This window comes from Scyliorhinus canicula, chromosome 12 (assembly GCF_902713615.1).
Source record: "Scyliorhinus canicula chromosome 12, sScyCan1.1, whole genome shotgun sequence".
NCBI classification, from domain to species: domain Eukaryota; kingdom Metazoa; phylum Chordata; class Chondrichthyes; order Carcharhiniformes; family Scyliorhinidae; genus Scyliorhinus; species Scyliorhinus canicula.
Window position 1 is genome coordinate 147,665,332 of NC_052157.1, and position 18,028 is coordinate 147,683,359.

Genomic DNA, 18,028 nt, shown 5'->3' on the forward strand with positions numbered 1-18,028 from the left:
TGAAACTGCTGAAGTTGGTCCTTGTTCATTAAGTAGTCGAGTCATTATATTTTACGTCTAATTTAACTTTCAAATTGGGAATCATTCTGGGTGACATTTAAATGTCAATGTTGCCAAATATTCTTCACTATTAATTCAAACCTTTAAGGCATTCTATGATGAGGAATTCTATTAAAAATTTTTAAAAACTAATAATTGCCTCATTTTCATTTGCTCAAAGGATTTCATTTATAACCCTAAATTGGAATGTGGTTCATCACTTGCTCATGCACATTTCTAGTGTCTTAGTGCTTCACAATGGTAACGTTTTCATCTTCGATTGTACGGATATGATCCACTTGTACACTCTCTTGATGGTAGTTCTGGTTAACGTGTTCCTATGGGTAACCCAATCTGCATCTTCTCCATCGCGGGCTTCATTTGCAGGTCGTTGGTGTCAAACAAAATGTAAAGGTTTTCATCGCTGATGTATTTAATAATAATAATCTTTGTTGTCACAAGTAGGCTTACATTAACACTACAATGAAGTTACTGGGAAAAGCCTTAGTCGCCACATTCCGGCACCTGTTCGGGTACGCTGAGGGAGAATTCAGAATGGCCAATTCACCAAACAACACGTCTTTTGGGACTTGAGGAAGGAAACCCACGGGGAGGACATGCAGACTCCCCACAGACAGTGACCCAAGCCCTTTTTTTGCAGGAGACACACCTCCATGTGAAGGACCAGGTTAGGTTAAGGAAGGGGTAGGTTGGGCAGGTTTTTCACTCGGGGTTTGATTCGAAATCGAGGGGTGTGGCAATTTTAATGAGCAAAAAAATGGGATTCGTGAGTGTGAAGGAGGTGAGGGATCCAGGTGGGAGATATGTGATTGTGAGTGGGGTATTGGAATGGGCACCGGTAGTGTTGGAAAATGTGTATGCCCCAAATTGGGATGATGTGGGTTTTATGAGGGGGTTGCTGGCAGCAATCCTGGGAATGGCCACATACCAGTTGATCATGGGAGGAGATTTTAACTGTGTCCTGGAGCCGAGGGTGGATAGATAGAGCCCCAGGTCAATGGGTAGGGTACGATTGGCAAGGGAGCTTGAGGGGGATTATGGAGAGGATGGGTATGGTGGATCCATGCCGCTTTCAGAACCCAGGGGGAAGGGAGTATTCCTTCTTTTCACACGTCTATAAGGTGTATTCGAGGATTGATTACTTTGTAGTGAGTCAGGAGATTTTGGTTGGGGTGGAGAGGGCAGAGTATGCGGGGATAGTTATCTCGGACCATGCACCCCACTGGCTGGATATTCGGTTCAGTACGGGACGAGAGCAGAGGCCTGGGTGGAGGTTTGACTTGGGGTTGTTGGCGGATGGAGGTTTTTGTGATAAGGTGCAGTTGGCGATTAGGGATTATGTGGAGTTCAATCAGAATGGGGAGGTGTCGGCGGGCATTTTTTGGGAAGCACTGAAGGCAGTTGTCCGGGGAGAAATGATCTCATTTACGGTTTGTGCGAATAAGGAAAGGAGGGCGGAACATGACCGTCCAGTGAGCGAGACAATGGAGGTGGACAGGGAATATGTGGAGGGATTGGCGAGGAGGAAAAAGTTGCTGGGGCAATTTGACAGGCTGACAACGGGGAGGGCGGTAGGGCAACTGCGTAGGTCAAGAGGGATGCAATGCGAGTATGGGGAGAAGGCGAGCCGTATGCTGGCGCACCAGCTGCGGAGGTAGGCTGTGTCCAGGGAAATATTGAAGATCTGGACTGGGGATGTGGTATCAGAGCCAGGGAAGATAAATGAGGCATTTAGAGAGTATTACCAGGGACTTTTTGAGGCAGACCCAGGAGGTGAGGAGGGGGACGCGGGATGGTTTCTGGGCGAGATGGAATTTCCGCAGGTGGAGGAAGCGAAGAGGCAGGCGTTGGAGGAGCCCCTGGGGCTGAGGGAGGTGCTGGATAGTATCAGGGGTATGAAGTCGGGGAAGGCCCCTGGGCCGGATGGATACCTGGCAGAATTTTATAAGGAATTCGCAGCGGACCTGGCACCACATCTACTGGGGGTGTTTAATGAAGCACTGGAGAAGGGGGAGTTACCGGAGACGATGAAGCTGATGGGAAGGGGAGGTAAAAAAGGAGGAAAACCTGTACAAACTGTATAGTTGATTGGGAAGAATGTTTCCCGGGGTGTTTATTTGCTGTAACCTACTTTGATACATGTTTGACTAAAATGTGTTTAAAAAAAACAGACAGTGACCCAAGCCGAGAGTTGAACCTGTGACCCTGGTGCTGTGAAGCAACAGTGCTAACCACTGTGCTACCGTGCCACCCAGTATCCCCTCAAACTGCAATCCCCAGATGTTAGGAGGACTTTGCAAGCTTGACCAGGCTGGATGTGCCTTGATCAGGTCTTGATTCATCAGCAAAAAATTGTTACCCCCTTAACCAATTCTGTTGCCATCACCAATTGTCTTCCCCCACCACCTGCTGTAATACAATGATCACTTGCCAGAGTTTGGTTCTTGAGACTTCAACCAAATGGCCATTATTCGTGTATCAACCATCATGCCGGATTAGTTAACTCTGGCCGGTGGCCAGCGTGGCTTCACCTGGTTCTGTCCTCGTCCAATGTTCATCCGCAGCTGGGATCACTGGATGGTTCCCCTCAAAGCACAAGAGCACTGAGATCAATCGCAATGACTGCTGCTCTGGCCCTCGAAGAACCAATTCTACAGAAACTGTGCGGTGAAACTGTGATCTTACTCTGCTTGTTGCTCAGTTACTGAGCATGTAGAGTGGCTGGGAAATCGAAAGAGTTTTAGTTTTAAATAATGTACCTTCCTTTTTTTTAAATTGTATTTTATTACAAACATGTATCAAAACAGGTTACAGCGAATAGACGCCCGGGAAACATATTTCCCAACAATCAACTATACAGTCTGTACAGAGTTTTCTCCTTTTTCACCCCCACCTTTCCCCTGCGAAGGACAGCCCCTCACACACGGTCACAAACATCCCCCACCTTTCCTCAACCCCCCCTGAAGAGCCCCTTAACTCGTACTTTATCATCTTTAATCGCAGGAAGTCGTACAGGTCACCCAACCATGCTGCTACCCCCGGTGGCGATGCCGACCGCCACTCCAGCAAAATTTGTCGCTGTGCGATCAGACATCGGCCTTCCTCCTCTCCATGAACTCTGGCTTCTCTGAAACCCCAAATATCGCCACAAAAGAGCCCGTGTCCAATAATATACCTTCCTGCTGAATCCCGCATCTGGAATTTGACTATTCCAATACTTGCAAGCATACCATCTTCCATCCTACATAAACTGAGCTCATCCAGAATACTATTACCTGTATCCTAAACTGCGGCAAGTCCCAGTCACCCATTATCCCTCTGTTCACTCCAATCTACACTGGCTCTCGACCCAGCAACGTCTCCATTTTAAAATTCTTATCCTTTTTTACAAATCCCTCCTGGCCTCCACCTCCTAACTCTTTAACCTTTAGTTGCTTCACTCTTGGCGACACAGCCTCCAGCTGACTAGGCCCTAAGCTCTGGAACGCCCTCCCTAAATGTCTCCCACCTCTCTCTCCTTTTAAGATTTTCCTAAAGGCTCCTGGTCTAAATGCTTGGCCGACGCAGTTGTTAGCACCGCTCCAGGGACCCGGGATCGGGTGGAGGTGTGGGCTGAAGTAGGGTGCTCTTTCCAAGGGCCGGCGCAGACTTGATGGGCTGAATGGCCTCCTTCTGCACTGTAAAGTCTATGATTCTCTGATCTGACCTCATGTTGTCTGATGTGGCTTGTTTGATGACGCCACTGCAATATGCCGTGGGACATTTCGCTGCACTAAGTGCGCTATATAAATGCAGATTGTTCATATTTATTAGAGGGCCTGGAGTACAAATTAACTGGAATAAACCATTCAGTCCCTTGAACCAGTTCCACGATTACAGTGTGCCTATTGCTCTAGTAGCTGTTCAGTGCCATCTTCTTTCTGTCAATTTGTGATGGGAATAAATGCTGACCTTGTCAGGGATATCCACATCCCAGGGAAGAATTTGAAAAAAATCAGCATCTCCACTCCATTGACCCAACTAGGCCCCATATTCCTTGATATCATTTTCGAATCAAAAAGCTGTCAGTCTCAGTGTTTAAATGTCCCATTGTCTTGGCCTGTTCAATCAAGGGAGCAAATTTGGTTTTCCTTCACCGGGTAACTTTGGGACTGAGGAACGAAAGCGGAAAGGGTGGACGCAAGTCAGTGGTAACGGTAACCGCATCAATAACCCTGCTTCCGAAAGCTGGGTGTCAGCAGCAATGGAGTTAGCAGCTGTGGCTGGTTTGAGTAGCGGCTTTGGAGGAAGGCGAATGACCTAGAGGAGGAGTCTGAGCAAAGTCAATGATGCAGGGACATCTCAGGAGACACTGCGACAGGAGCGACTTGCATCGGATTTCATTTTGCTTTGTCCAGTTTCCATAATTATCAGCTTTAGGGTGTTAAATATCATTTGCAAACCAGACTCGAGGCAGGATCAGTTTAAACATGCTCATATGGACAAAGATGGCCCCTGCCAGGCTGATATGGTGGCTCGTTCTACACCTTGGGAGATAGATTCTAGTGCTGGAACTTTGACCACAGAACATAGAACATACAGTGCAGAAGGAGGCCATTCAGCCCATCAAATCTGCACCGACCCACTTAAGCCCTCACTTCCACCCTATCCCCGTAACCCAGTAACCCCTCCTAACCTTTTTTGGACACCAAGGGCAGTTTAGCATGGCCAGTTCACCTAACCTGCACGTCTTTGGACTGTCGGAGGAAACCGGAGCACCCGGAGGAAACCCACGCAGATATGGGGAGAACATGCAGACTCCACACAGACAGTAATTCAGCGGGAATCGAACCTGGGACTTGGGTGCTGTGAAGCCACAGTGCTAGCCACTTGTGATACCATGCTGCCCGTTGAGGCCCTTTACATTGTAAAGATACCAAAGTTAACCCTGATGGCACATTTCTTACTTTGAAGTTAACCAGTGACATATTTGCTTTCATTTGTTCCTCAGTCCTTTTTCCCATTTTATATTTTGTTTTTTTAAAGCTTCACTTGCCCGTGGCTGTGATGTTCTGCAGGCAGTTTGCTACATAGGACGGGACTTACGGGACATAATAGACCACGAGGAGGCCATTCAGTCCTTTGAGCATGTTCTGCTATTTATTTGAATCGAGACAAGGGAGTGTTAATTGTAGTGTTAAATAATGGTATGAAAGTACGTTAGCAGGACGTGTTAATGTGTATTTGTTAAGTGCTAGCGCTTATGCTATGGACGCGATTGAACTGCCGCACTGTGCCCAAAAATCAGCGCGGCAGTACAGATATAATGTGGCCGATAGAGGCCGGGAGGCCTTGCTCCCTGGTTCTACTCGGCTAGCAACCTCTCGCGGGATCTGACACAATAAATCCTGCCCGTTGTGGGCAGGATTGCTTTTTTGCAAATCGGATTGCTTTTTTGAAAATCTGAATATTAGAGCGAGACAGCTAAGCTCATTTAAATGTGCAGATTCCTGAGTTACCCAAGACAGTGGGATCTATCCTGTTCGCCTGAGAGATCATGGGTGAGCACCGTTCAGTACTGGTCTCCACAAACGGAGATCAGATGGAATAGCGCTCATGGGGGGTGGGGGCTCCTAGGGGAACGGAGGTCCCCAGATACTTGCCCTCTGGTCAGGGTGGTACCCCGGCACTGCTGGTGCCACCTGGGCACCCTGGCAGTGCCACCTGGGAAATCGGGCGTTGAGTCGGGGGCCTCAAAGATCGGGACGCTATTGAAATTGGTGTCTGATCTCTTGCTACACCGACGAGTTCCGGCGAGAGGAGCTCCTCAGTGTAGCAAACGTAGCTATATGCGGCCTCACCCACGCGTACCCCATTGAGGCCCCTTACTTAACACGAGTGGCGTTCCATGCCATATGTTTCTCTGCACTGCAAGCACCTGGAAACCATGCGCTTGCCATGGAACTTTGTTCCTATTTAGTTGAATCGCGCCTAATATCTCTTTACAACTTGCTGATATTGGCTTCAGATTATCTGCAATGCAGCCAGTACTCTGAGTTCTTTTATGACTCAGTGTGAATGTAAGATCCAGCAAAAAAAATCATAATACCCATTTTCTAACTGGGTAATAAATATTTCTTCCAGCTGACTCAAGTCCTATTTTAAACTGCAATTTATGCACTCAGTGTTTATTTCATATTTCTAATAATGCACGTTGGATGGGCATGCTCTGCTGAGGAAGCACTCTTCATAGTGAAAGGAGATGGATTTTCATTGAAAAATGTGAAAGGGTTAGAACTAGGCAGGTCTTAAATTGTTAACAGGTTTTCGATAAAAGATCCCAAAGCGTAGACGTTGAGATTTTACTTTGGGGCGTGGCAGCCAATTAAATGTGACTGTTGAAATAACGAGGACCGTTTTCATGGTCTAGACAAGGGCACGAAAGATTGACAGTGGTTTACCGAGGTGGCTAAAGATGATCAGAGGAGTTTGTACGGAAATGGGGGGCACGGTAGCACAGTGGTAGCACAGTTGCTTCACAGCTCCAGGTTCGATTCCCGCTGAATTACTGCCTGTGCGGAGTCTGCACTTTCTCCCTGTGTCTGCTTGGGTTTCCTCCGAGTGCTCCGGTTTCCTCCCACAGTCCAAAGATGTGCAGGTTAGGTGGATTGGCCGTGCTAAATTGTCCTTAGTGTCCAAAAAGGGTAGGTGGGGTCACTGGGTTACGGGGATAGGGTGCAGGTGTGGGATTAGGTAGGGTGCTCTTTCCAAGGGCCGGTGCAGACTTGATGGGCTGAATGGACTCCTTCTGCACTGTAAATTCTATGATTCTATTGCCCCTGACGGGGTGCAGTCCAGAGCATAGGGTCATAACCTTAAAATTAGAGGCAGGGATGATGCCAGGAAGCACTTCTTCACGCAGGGTGGCTTTCATAGAATTTACAGTGCAGAAGGAGGCCATTCGGCCCATCGAGTCTGCACCGGCTCTTGGAAAGAGGGTGGTGTGGAAGTCTGGAACGTTCTCTCTCCGCAAATAAAGTAGTGGGGGGGGGGGGGGTCAATTGAAAAAAATCAAAACTGAGATTGATAAATGCTCGCTGGGCAATAGTATGAAGAGGTGTGGGACTAAATTCAATGGAGTTGAGATACAAATCAGCCATGATCTACTTGAATGGTTGGAACAGGCCCATTGTGATGGGGTTTTAAAAAAAATAGACCAAATGTCAGAAATGAACTGCAAGTCGGTTAGCATCGAAAGGAGTGTTTTGGGTGGGACTGTCCTCCCAACTGGATGGAAAGGAGGTCCTTTTATGGGACAAATCAAACCAGAGAGGCAAGGGATGACAGCTCTTGGAACTCGTGAGGTAAAAAGTTCCAAATCCTTAATTATTATCTAAGTTCCCAGAGACAATTCACAAGGCAGAGATAGGGAACGCTGGCCGTAATTAATCATTTTACAATCCGCGCAGGTGTTACTTATTTCTGCTTTGATGTTGCTCCTGGAAAGGCCATTTATATTTGTCTGTTCTCATGAAATAAAAAAAGAACATTTCTCAAGGAACAAGTCTCTTTTATTTTTTTAAATTCAGAGGACACTGGTTCAGAGTGCACGGCCAGGATTTTGCACATGGGCTTCAGGTCCCCCTCATCAAGCTCTAATGTCGGCTCAAAGCCCACGCTTTGTGGGAAAACAGTCACTCATCGGTGATTTCTCCGTGAGCAGCCAAATAATGATCAGAGGGTGGGTCTCACCATCCAATTAATTATTGCAGGCGGGCTCTCAAAGCTGGAGGGGCAATGCGGAGCCTTTCCGATTGAAAGTAGCAGCAGGAAGTCATCGCAGGTTAAGTGAGAGAGAGAGAGGGCATTTCAAAATGGAAGCCAGACGTATCCCAACTTTTTCAGACGTGAGATAAAAAGTGGCCTTCGCAGCCAGGCCACCACTGTTTGAGAGGGGAAGGGGAAGGGGTGGGGTTAAGGGGAAGGGCAAGTCCCTCGATGGGACAGCCTGCAGCAGCACCCAGGCAGGCAGGGAGGGCCTCTAGGCCTGGTGGGGAATTTGCCGCTGGCCTATCGCCCGGAGGCCATCACATGGGCCTTAAAATCCTCCTCCTTGTGTTTGGTTAGTGATGTGGGGGAATGATGGCTTAGTGGAAATGTCACTGGACTAGTAATTCAGTCACCCAGGCTAATGCTCCATGGGCAGTGGGTTCAAATCCCACCACAGCAGCTGTAATAACTTGATTTAAATGAATAAATTCTGGAATTAAAAGCTCGTCTCCCAAGCGGTGGCCATGAAACCATCATCGAATATTGTAGCGACCCGTCTGATTCGCTAGAGCCCTTTAGGGAAGAAAATCTGTTGTTCTTACCTGGTCTGGCGTACATGCGACTCCAGACCCACCCCAATGTGGTTGACGTTGAACTGCCCTCTGAAATGGCCTTGCAAGCTACTCCATTCAAGGGCAGTTAAGGATGGACAACAAATGCTGGCCCAGCCAGCGATGCCCACAATCCCATCAAAGAATAAAAAATACATTATTTGGAAATGCCAAAACCCATAATTTACAATTGGAGAACTTGCAAAATTATATTTTGTCAGCAACTACCCGCATAGAATTCCGACACCATTCGGCCCATCAACCCACTTGAAAGTGGGTCCCCTCCCCGGATTATTAACCCAGCAACCCCACCTAACCGACACATCCTTGGACACTAAGGGCAATTTAGCACGGCCAACCCACCTAACCTGCACATCTTTGGACTGTGGGAGGAAACCGGAGCACCCGGAGGAAACCCACGCAGACACGGGGGGAACGTGCAGACTCCGCGTAGACAGTGACCCAAGCCGGGAATCGAACCTGGGACCCTGGAGCTGTGCGGCGGCAGTGCTAACCACAGTGCCGCCCATAATTAAGCAATTTTTAAATTCGTGGCCTCCTTTGAAGTCAGGCGAATTGATGGCCTGTAAATGTCGTTGGTTGCACAGGGGCAGCTAGGCAGCTTCATTGAAGCTCGGTGGCTGAACATTTTATTGTGCATGGGGGAGGACCTATTGCAGTGTCCTTGGTGGGAGGGGGGTGGGGAGGGGAGGGGGGGTGGTTGGATGGCGCTCTCTGAACATGACTGTGCTTCGCACTGTTGTCTTTCCTGATCATTAATCTGTGCTTTCCTCCGGGCTCAGACTTGTTTACTCGGTCACCATGGCGACCTCGTCTCTGGAGCGACAGCTGCAGAGTGTGCAGCGGAACATCGCCTTCTTAAAGGGAGAGCACATGGACCTGCTGCATGGCCTGCACATGGAGATCCTACAACTGCAGAAGCGCTGCACTGGTGAGTTCCTGTTCATAGTCCTCGACCGGGGGGTGGGGGAGCGGTATCAATTTGTCTGGACGGATCCAAAGCGAGACGGGGCTGGAAGGATAAAAAGCTAAAAGCATACGGTGCAGAAGAGACCCTTCGGCCCATCCAGCTTGTCCCAACTAAAAATCTGCACTAATCCCGCTTCCCAACACTTGGCCCATGGCCTCGAATGTTACGACACACCAAGTGTTCGTCCAAGTACTTTTTTAAAGATTGTGGTGTTTCCTGCCTCAGCTACCCTCCCAGTACATCCCAGATTCCCACCGTCCTCTGGGATCGAAAGGTTTCCCTCAAATCCGCTCTAAACCTCCTGCCTTTCACCTTTAAAATGATGCCCCCTTGTAATTGATCCTTCAGTTCAGGGGAACAGCTGCTTTCTAACTTGCGGCTTCGAATTTAGCTTTTGAGACCAAGAGCAAGGTTTGCTCGATCAAATCATTTTAAAATGACCAGCTGATCTCCAATGTCATTGCTGATTAATGGTTTGGTGTGCAGAACTGATTATCTGAAGGCTGTTTTAAAAGAAAACAGGAAATACCTAGCTAGATACAGGCTGCAGACTTTGACTTAAGAGCATTCACCTGCAATTGTTCGTCTAACACAAGAAGTCTTACAACTCCAGGTTAAAGTCCAACAGGTTTGCTTCGAATCACTAGCTTTCGGAGCACTGCTCCTTCCTCAGGTGAATGGTGTTCATGTCCCTCATTCATCCTGAAGAAGGAGCAGTGCTCCGAAAGCTCGTGTTTGAATCAAACCTGTTGGACTTTAACCTGGAGTTGTAAGACTTCTTGCTGTGCTCACCCCAGTCCAACGCCGGCATCTCCACATCATAGTCGTCTAACAGTAAGTGGGTTGGATGTATTTAATTCTGTCTATAGTGTTGCTGGCAAGAACTGCATTTATTGGCCACCTCTAACTGCCCTTCAGCAGCTGGTGCTGAACCTCCGCAGGCTGTGGTGTAGGTGCACCCACAGTGCTGTTAGGGAGGTAGTTTCAGGATTTTGACCCAGCTACACTGAAGGAACGGCGATATATATTTCCAAGTCAGGATGGTGTGTGATTGGAGGGGACTTTCAGTGGTGAGATTCCCATGTGCCTGTTGCACTTTCTCTGCTGGCAATCAATGTTGCAGGCTTGCAAGGTGCCGTCTGTATAAATAATGCTTATTTAGGCATATGGCTGTTGACAAAATATCATCTTGAAAGTTCTCTGACTGTAAAATGATAAATTATGGGTCTTGGCATTTCCAAAATAGGAGCATAGGAACAGGAGCAGGCCATTCAGCCCATCGAGCCTGCTCCGTCATTCAATATGATTGGACACTTGAGTGCCTTTTACCTAAACTATCCCCATAACTATTTGCATTGTTGTTAATCAGAAATATATCAATCTCTACATTAAACACACTAAAATGACCGAGGTTCCATCGCCCTCTTGGGTGGTGCATCTCAACGGTTCACAACTCGCTGTGTAAAGAGATATCTCCTCAACTCGGTCCTAAGTGACATCCTCCTTATGTTGAAATTGTGCCCCTGACTTCCCAGCCTGTCTATTCCTTTTCAGTATTTTACAGGTTGCAATGAGGTTACCTCTCATTCTTCGAAACTCTATAGAGTATACGCATCCAATTTGCCCAACCCCTCTTCATAAGGCAGTCCCACCATCCCCGGAACAAGTCTGATGAACGTTTGTTGCACTTTATGGCAACAATATCCTTTCTGAGGTAAGGGGACCAAAACTGCACACACTACTCCAGGTGCAGTCTAACCAAGCTCCTATACAATTGACACATGACCGTACTCCAATCTGCTTGTTATAACATTCCATTAGTCTTCCTCATAGCTTGCTGCACCTGCATTCTAGCCTTCGATGATTTATGGACAAGGACACCCCGATTCCTCTGTACATCTACACTTTCCAATTTCATGCCATTTAGGAAATATCCTGTACATCTGTTCCTTCTGTCGAAGTGGAGTTCCTCCCATTTTTCCAGTTTCTAGTCTATCTGCTTTAATCTGCATTTGTTTCCGATTCCAGAATCTGCAATAATTAGCTTTTATATTCCCTCTGCCATGTTCTCGCCAACTCACCAGATCTGTCCAAATCCTCCCGCAGCCACTTTATATCTGCATCCCGAACACTCCCACCTAGCTTTGCGTCATCTGCAAACTTGGAAATATGATATTTGGTTCCCAAATCCGAATGATTGATACATATTGTGAACAGCTGGGGCCCAAGTACTGATCCTTGCGATACCCCACTAGCCACAACCTGCCAACACGAGAATGACCCATTTATTCCTTCTCATTTTCTGCCTGTTGTCCAATCCTTGATCCATGACAATATGTTGCCTCCTGTTAGTTTAATTAACCTCCTGTGGGGACTTTATCAAAAGCCTTCTAAAAACCCAATATGCTACGTCCATCAACTCTCCTTTATCAATTTTGTTAGTAACATCCTCAAAAAAAAACTCCCAACATGTTCATCAAACATGATTTCCCATTTGTAATTTCATGCTGAACATGCCCAATCATGGTCCAAGTGTCTATTGATCACATCCTTTATAATTGATTCCAGCACTTTCCCTACCACTGACGTAAGGCTAACAGGTCTGTAGTTCCCTGCTTTCCATCTCCTTTCCTTCTTCAATAGTGGTGTGACATTTGTTACCTTCCAATCTTCAGGAGCCATTCCAGAAACTATAGAATTTTAGAAGGTGATCACCAATGCAGCCCCAATCTCTGTAGCAACTTCTTTCAATGTTCTGGGGTGCAGAATATCAGGTCCACGGGGCCTTATCAACTTTCACTCCCATTAATTTCTCCAATACAAACTTCTTACTTATACTAATTTTCTTTAACTCCGCATGCTCCGGGGTGGCACTGTGGCTCACACTGCTGCCTCACGGCGCCGGGGACAAGGGTTCGATCCCGGCCCCGGGTCACTGTTCATGTGGAGTTTGCACATTCTCCCAGTGTCTGTGTGGGCCTCACCCCCCACAACCCAAAGATGTGCAGGGTAGGTGGATTGGCCACGCTAAATTGCCCCTTAATTGGAATTTGTTTTTAAAACACCGCATTGTAACTCGTCCCTTGGATCTCTATATCTGGGAGATTTCCCTTATCTTCCTTTAGTGAAACACACACAAAGCAATCAGTTAGCTTCTCTGCCGTTTCGCTATTCTCTATATTTTTGTTTCATTGCATGTGGGAGTTATTGGCAAGGCCAGCATTTGTTGCTCATTCCTAATTGCCCTCTAACTGAGCGGCATGCTAGGCAAGGGCAGTTAAAGGTCAGCCACATTACTGCGAGTTTAGTTTTGGGAGCCACAATAACATTATGGAATTTTATGGAAGTATGTGAGTATATGTTCCCGTACCAGCCTCCCCGGACAGGCGCCGGAATGTGGCGACTAGGGGCTTTTCACAGTAACTTCATTGAAGCCTACTCGTGACAATAAGCGATTTTCATTTTAATTTTCATGTGTGCTGTCCCTCTTGCATCAATCTGCGATCACATACCTCCAGTCACCCGTGCAGTGGAAGAAGGAACTACCCATGCCCACTGATGAAAGAACCATTATTTGTGCCATACCTCATTTCCCCACAGGTCTGTTATAAAGGTAGCCTACTGCAGCATGATGGTCACACACAGCTTTTACAATACAGATCCCACAGCAGTGCAATGATAACTGTGCTCATCCATTCGTATTTAATCTCAGTTAGTCGGCACGGTAGCACAGTGGTTAGCACTGTTGCTTCACAGCGCCAAGGTCCCAGGTTCGATTCCCGGCTTGCATCACTGTTTGTGCGTAGTCTGCATGTTCTCTCCATGTCTGCGTAGATTTCCTCCGGGTGCTCCAGTTTCCTCCCACAAGTCGCGAAAGACGTGCTGTTCTGTGAGTTGGACATTCTGAATTCTCCCTCTGTGTACCTGAACAGGCTCTGGAATGTGGCGACTAGGGGCTTTTCACAGTAACTTCATTTCAGTGCTAATGTAAGCCTACTTGTGACAATTAAGATTATTAAAAAAAAACAAATTATTAATCAATTGCTGATGGTGTCGGGAGCTTTGCTGGGGGGGGTGGGGGGGGGGGGCAGGAGGCTGAGTCACGATATTAAAGTCAAAATGATCAGGGAACCTTCAAGTGAAATGTCTCACAGATGACATGGAGCTCTCTGGAGAAACTTGGATGTTTTTAGCCCTGCCAGGAGATGCATTAGAGGTGATCTCATAGAGCTTTGTAAAAGGCAAGTGGGGAATTGATTTTAAATTACAGAAGTTGGACAGGTTGGCACGGGTTCAAACTGGCGGGAAAAAAAGAGATTGAGAAATGTTTCTTCACACTCTGGACTGTTCTCCTCACTTTAACAGCGGAGGCAATTTATAATTTGGAGTCATTTCTGAACCAATTGAATGCTGCAATGGACAGAGTGAGGGGGGAAACATAGGAACAAAAGAAGGCCATTGGGCCCTTCGAATCTCTTCTGCATTCAGCGAGGCCATAACTGATCTGTGGCCACCCTCCTTGTGTCCATCTTTGCCGCATATTCCTTCATAGAACATAGAACAGTACAGCACAGAACAGGCCCTTTGGCCCTCGATGTTGTGCCGAGCAATGATCACCCTACTCAACCCCACGTATCCACCCTATACCCGTAACCCAACAACCCCCCCTTAACCTTACTTTTTAGGACACTACGGGCAATTTAGCATGGCCAATCCACCTAACCCGCACATCTTTGGACTGTGGGAGGAAACCGGAGCACCCGGAGGAAATCCACGCACACACGGGGAGGACGTGCAGACTCCGCACAGACAGTGACCCAGCCGGGAACTGAACCTGGGACCCTGGAGCTGTGAAGCATTTATGCTAACCACCATGCTACCGTGCTGCCCCTTTGATTTACAAAAAAAAAATCTATCAATCTCAGATTTTGAAGTGAACAATTGATCCAGTATCAATTACTGTTGGTGGAGGGTTTTTATAAACGTGTCTAACCTTTTTCTGTAAAAGTGTTCCCTGAACTTTTGAGGGACTGGACAAGAAGGTCCGAGGCTCCTCAACCATTGAAAATAATTTTTCTAGCTAACCTATCCGTTCCCTTTAATATATTGAAAACATTGAGCTAATCACCCTTTAGTTTTCTAAATTCCGGGGAATATAACCCTAGTTTGTGGAATAAAAACAGAAAAATCAGACTCCGCGGTTCTGATAGCATCTGTGAAGAGTTAACCTTTCACGTTATTGATCTCTGGCCACATGGTTGGGTAAATTAACCCTCGGGGTCCAGATGACATTCTGGTAAATCTATGCTGCATTGGATGGATGAATTTTCTCAGTTGGCTGAATGGCCTTACCCATTCACAATCATCCCACAATTTTTCACATGCCATTACAGTACTTACTTCCTGCTATTTTTTTAAAAATTTAAACTACCATCATGTTTGACTCATAGATGCAGTGGTTTACAAACTATTGAAGAATTCTAAGTCACAAATCTAACATAGGGATCCCATTCAAAACATGAACCAATTTCTCCTTTAAACACTGACTTATTCGGGCGGCGCAGTGGCTAGCACTGCTGCCTCCTGGAACCGAGGACCCGGGTTCGATCCTGGAGCCGAGGACCCAGATTCGATCCCGGCCCGGGTCACTGTCCGTGTGGACTTTGTACATTCACCCTGTATCTGTATGGGTCTCACCCCCAAAACCCAAAGATGTGCAGGTTAGCTGAATTGGCCACACTAAATTGCCCCTTAATTGGAAAAAAAATAATTGGGTACTCTAAATTTATTAAAAAAAGAATTGGGTAGGAGATTTTTTTAAAAAAGCACTGACTCATTCAGTGCGCATTCCCAGCATTTATCATTTGCATTTCTGGAATATTCTCGGGCATATTTGACGTTGCATTGTGTCATATCCAAAATCAAAAATTGACATTTGGACACGATCACCATGAAAATGATGAAAAGTGTCCTCTGTGGTTCCCTGATCTTGAAGTGAGCAATATCACACAGGCTCTGAGTATCATCTAATAAGCACAGCGCTGAGTTTCAATTAAACACTATCAATCGGAACTGGCCTTGCACTAAGAGCATTTGTAGCTGTACGGAAAGTTTTATTTTTATTATGATCTCATTCAGCACACTGACACTTCATTGTATCATTAGAGAGCAGGGGAAGAGGAGACTGTTTGTCTGATTGGACTGCCATTAGTCAATTGCATCGATCGCTGAGCCTCTTTGCAATGGGTCACGGGTGAATGCTGGAACTAAATTAACTGTGCTTCTTCAGAGAGACTGTGCCAGGCCAACAATAACCTGCTCACTGACGCTTGGTATGGATTCTGCCAGCTCCCAATCTCAGTACAGCCTTGTTCCAAGCATTTTTTTTAAAAAAAAAAACAAAGAGCTGGTGAGGTGAGAGTGATTACCCCCTGACAAAAGGCAGTATTTGATCAAGTGTGGCATCAAGAAGCCCTTGCAAAACTGGAGTCGATGGAAATCGGGGGGGGTGAAACGCTCCACTGGTTCGAGTCATACCTGGCAGATAGGAAAATAGTTGTTGCGGTTGTTGGAGGTCAGTTATCTCCGTTCCAGGACATCCTTTTAGGAGTTCCTCAGTTAGCCTTCCAGGCCCAACCATCTTCAACTGCTTCTTCACCTTCCCTCCATCATGTCAGATCTGGATATTTCCACTGATGATTGCACAATGTTCACATTCGCGACTCCTCAGATACTGAAGCAATCCATGTCCTTGAGGAGCAAGTGGCAGCACGGTGGCGCAGTGGTTAGCATTGCTGCCTCACGGCGTCAAGGTCCCAGGTTCGATCCCGGCTCTGGGTCACTGTCCGTGTGGAGTTTGCACATACTCCCCGTGTCTGCGTGGGTTTCGCCCCCATAACCCAAAGATGTGCAGGGTAGGTCGATTGTCCATGCAAAATCGTCCCTAAAAAATGGAAAAAATTAGTTGGGTACTCTAAATTTAAAAAAAAAAAACAAGTAGCAAGACCTGGACAATGTTCAGACTTGGGCTGATAAGTGACAAGTAACATTCACACCACACAAGTGCCAGGCAATGACCATCTCCAACAAGGGAGAATCTAACCACCCTGCCTTGACATCACCATCACTGAATCTCCCATCATCAACACCCTGGGGGTTACCATTGACCACAAACTGAAATGGATTAGCCAGATATGTACCGATGCTAAAAGAGCAGATCACAGGCCAGTAATCCTGTGGTAAGTCACTCATTCCCTGACTGCCCAAAGCTTGTCCACCATCTACAAGGCACAAGTCAGGAGTGTGATGGAATGCTCTCCAGTTGCCTGAGTGCAACTCCAACAACTCTCAAATGGCTTGACGTCACCCAGGACAAAGCAGCCCGCTTGATTGATATCCACCACCGTAAAACATTCACTGTCTCCAACACTGACACACAGTGACAGCGGTGTGTACTATTTACACGACGCACTGCAGCAATCACCAAGGCTCCTTCGAGAGCACCTTCCAGACCTGCATCCTCTAGCATTTCAAAGGCAGAGGACAGAACTAGCATTATAACACCACCACTGGCACGTTCCCCTCCAAGCCACATCCCTTCCTGACTTGGATGCATATTGTCGATCCTTCGCTGTTGCTGGGCGAAAATCCTGGACTGCACTCTGGGTGCCTTACCACAGTGGTTCAAGAAGATAGCTCACCACCACCCTCTCAAGGGCATCTAGGGATGGGCGGTAATGCTGGCTGCTAAATGTTGGCCAAGCTTGTGCCATGATAGAATAAAGGGAACAAAAGAAATTCACTTAGCTCATGGAAAAGTGATACTACCGACAAACAGCAAGGAGGGATCATGCAGTTTATTTCTGGTTTGTTTCCGTTACCATGGATATCAAGGCTGGGACATGGGCTAGTTATTCACTAAAAGGAAGGGAGCAAAGGGTAGTAGGGAAGGAAAACCAAATCACAATGGAAGTGGAAGACCAGGAGTGTATGGAGCAGATTCCGGCAGGGTGAATTCTGGGACACTTCCTGTCCCTGCTACTCCTAGATGAGCTGAAGGAATTCTAATCCGTGTAGAAGTTTGGCAGACGTGATGAGACATAACGATTGGATTGACTTGCCTGCACTAAAATGCTAAAGTGGCAGTCTCGTCCAACCTTCCTGACTCAGGCCGGGTGAATATCATGAGGAGTGAGGTGCTTAGTTATGCTGGGAGGGAGGGAATGCAAGATCTTGCGAGGGGCGCTCCACAGTAGGTTATAGCTGGGCTGGGCTGGCCAGTGGCAAATGAAGTTCAATATGAACTAGTGGAATGTTCTTGAAACATGAAGAAAGAATAAGAGGTATATCTGATGCATATATTGAAATAGAGCATTTTCCAGCTGCCCGTTGAATGGAATATGATGATATCGGAGTTCACAGGATCAATGTGTGAGTATAAATTTAAAACAATAAATTAGCATGCTCGGCTTTGCGGCAAAATCAGTTGCGTTCAAATCTCCAGTGTCGTGCTGAACCGGTACCTTTTGAGTGGGCAGGACTGGAGTACTCTGTACAGTTCCAGTCTACAGTGGCCATAGCACAAAAGCAGAGGTCATCAACAAGGATTATTCCTCAG

The 18,028-nt window shown here is 46.9% G+C and overlaps 1 protein-coding gene across 4 annotated transcripts in view; it reads left to right on the forward strand.

Moving 5' to 3' along the window:
• si:dkey-54n8.4 (coiled-coil domain-containing protein 92) overlaps window positions 1–18,028 on the forward strand; it is a 76,843-nt gene that overhangs the window by 6,218 nt on the left and 52,597 nt on the right. For all 4 annotated transcript variants that reach the window (XM_038814828.1, XM_038814827.1, XM_038814830.1 and 1 more), the window contains exon 2: window positions 9,224–9,372. In XM_038814828.1, the coding sequence (XP_038670756.1) occupies window positions 9,243–9,372 (130 nt within the window). In that variant the 5' untranslated portion in view covers window positions 9,224–9,242. The remainder of the gene's footprint in view (window positions 1–9,223; window positions 9,373–18,028) is intronic.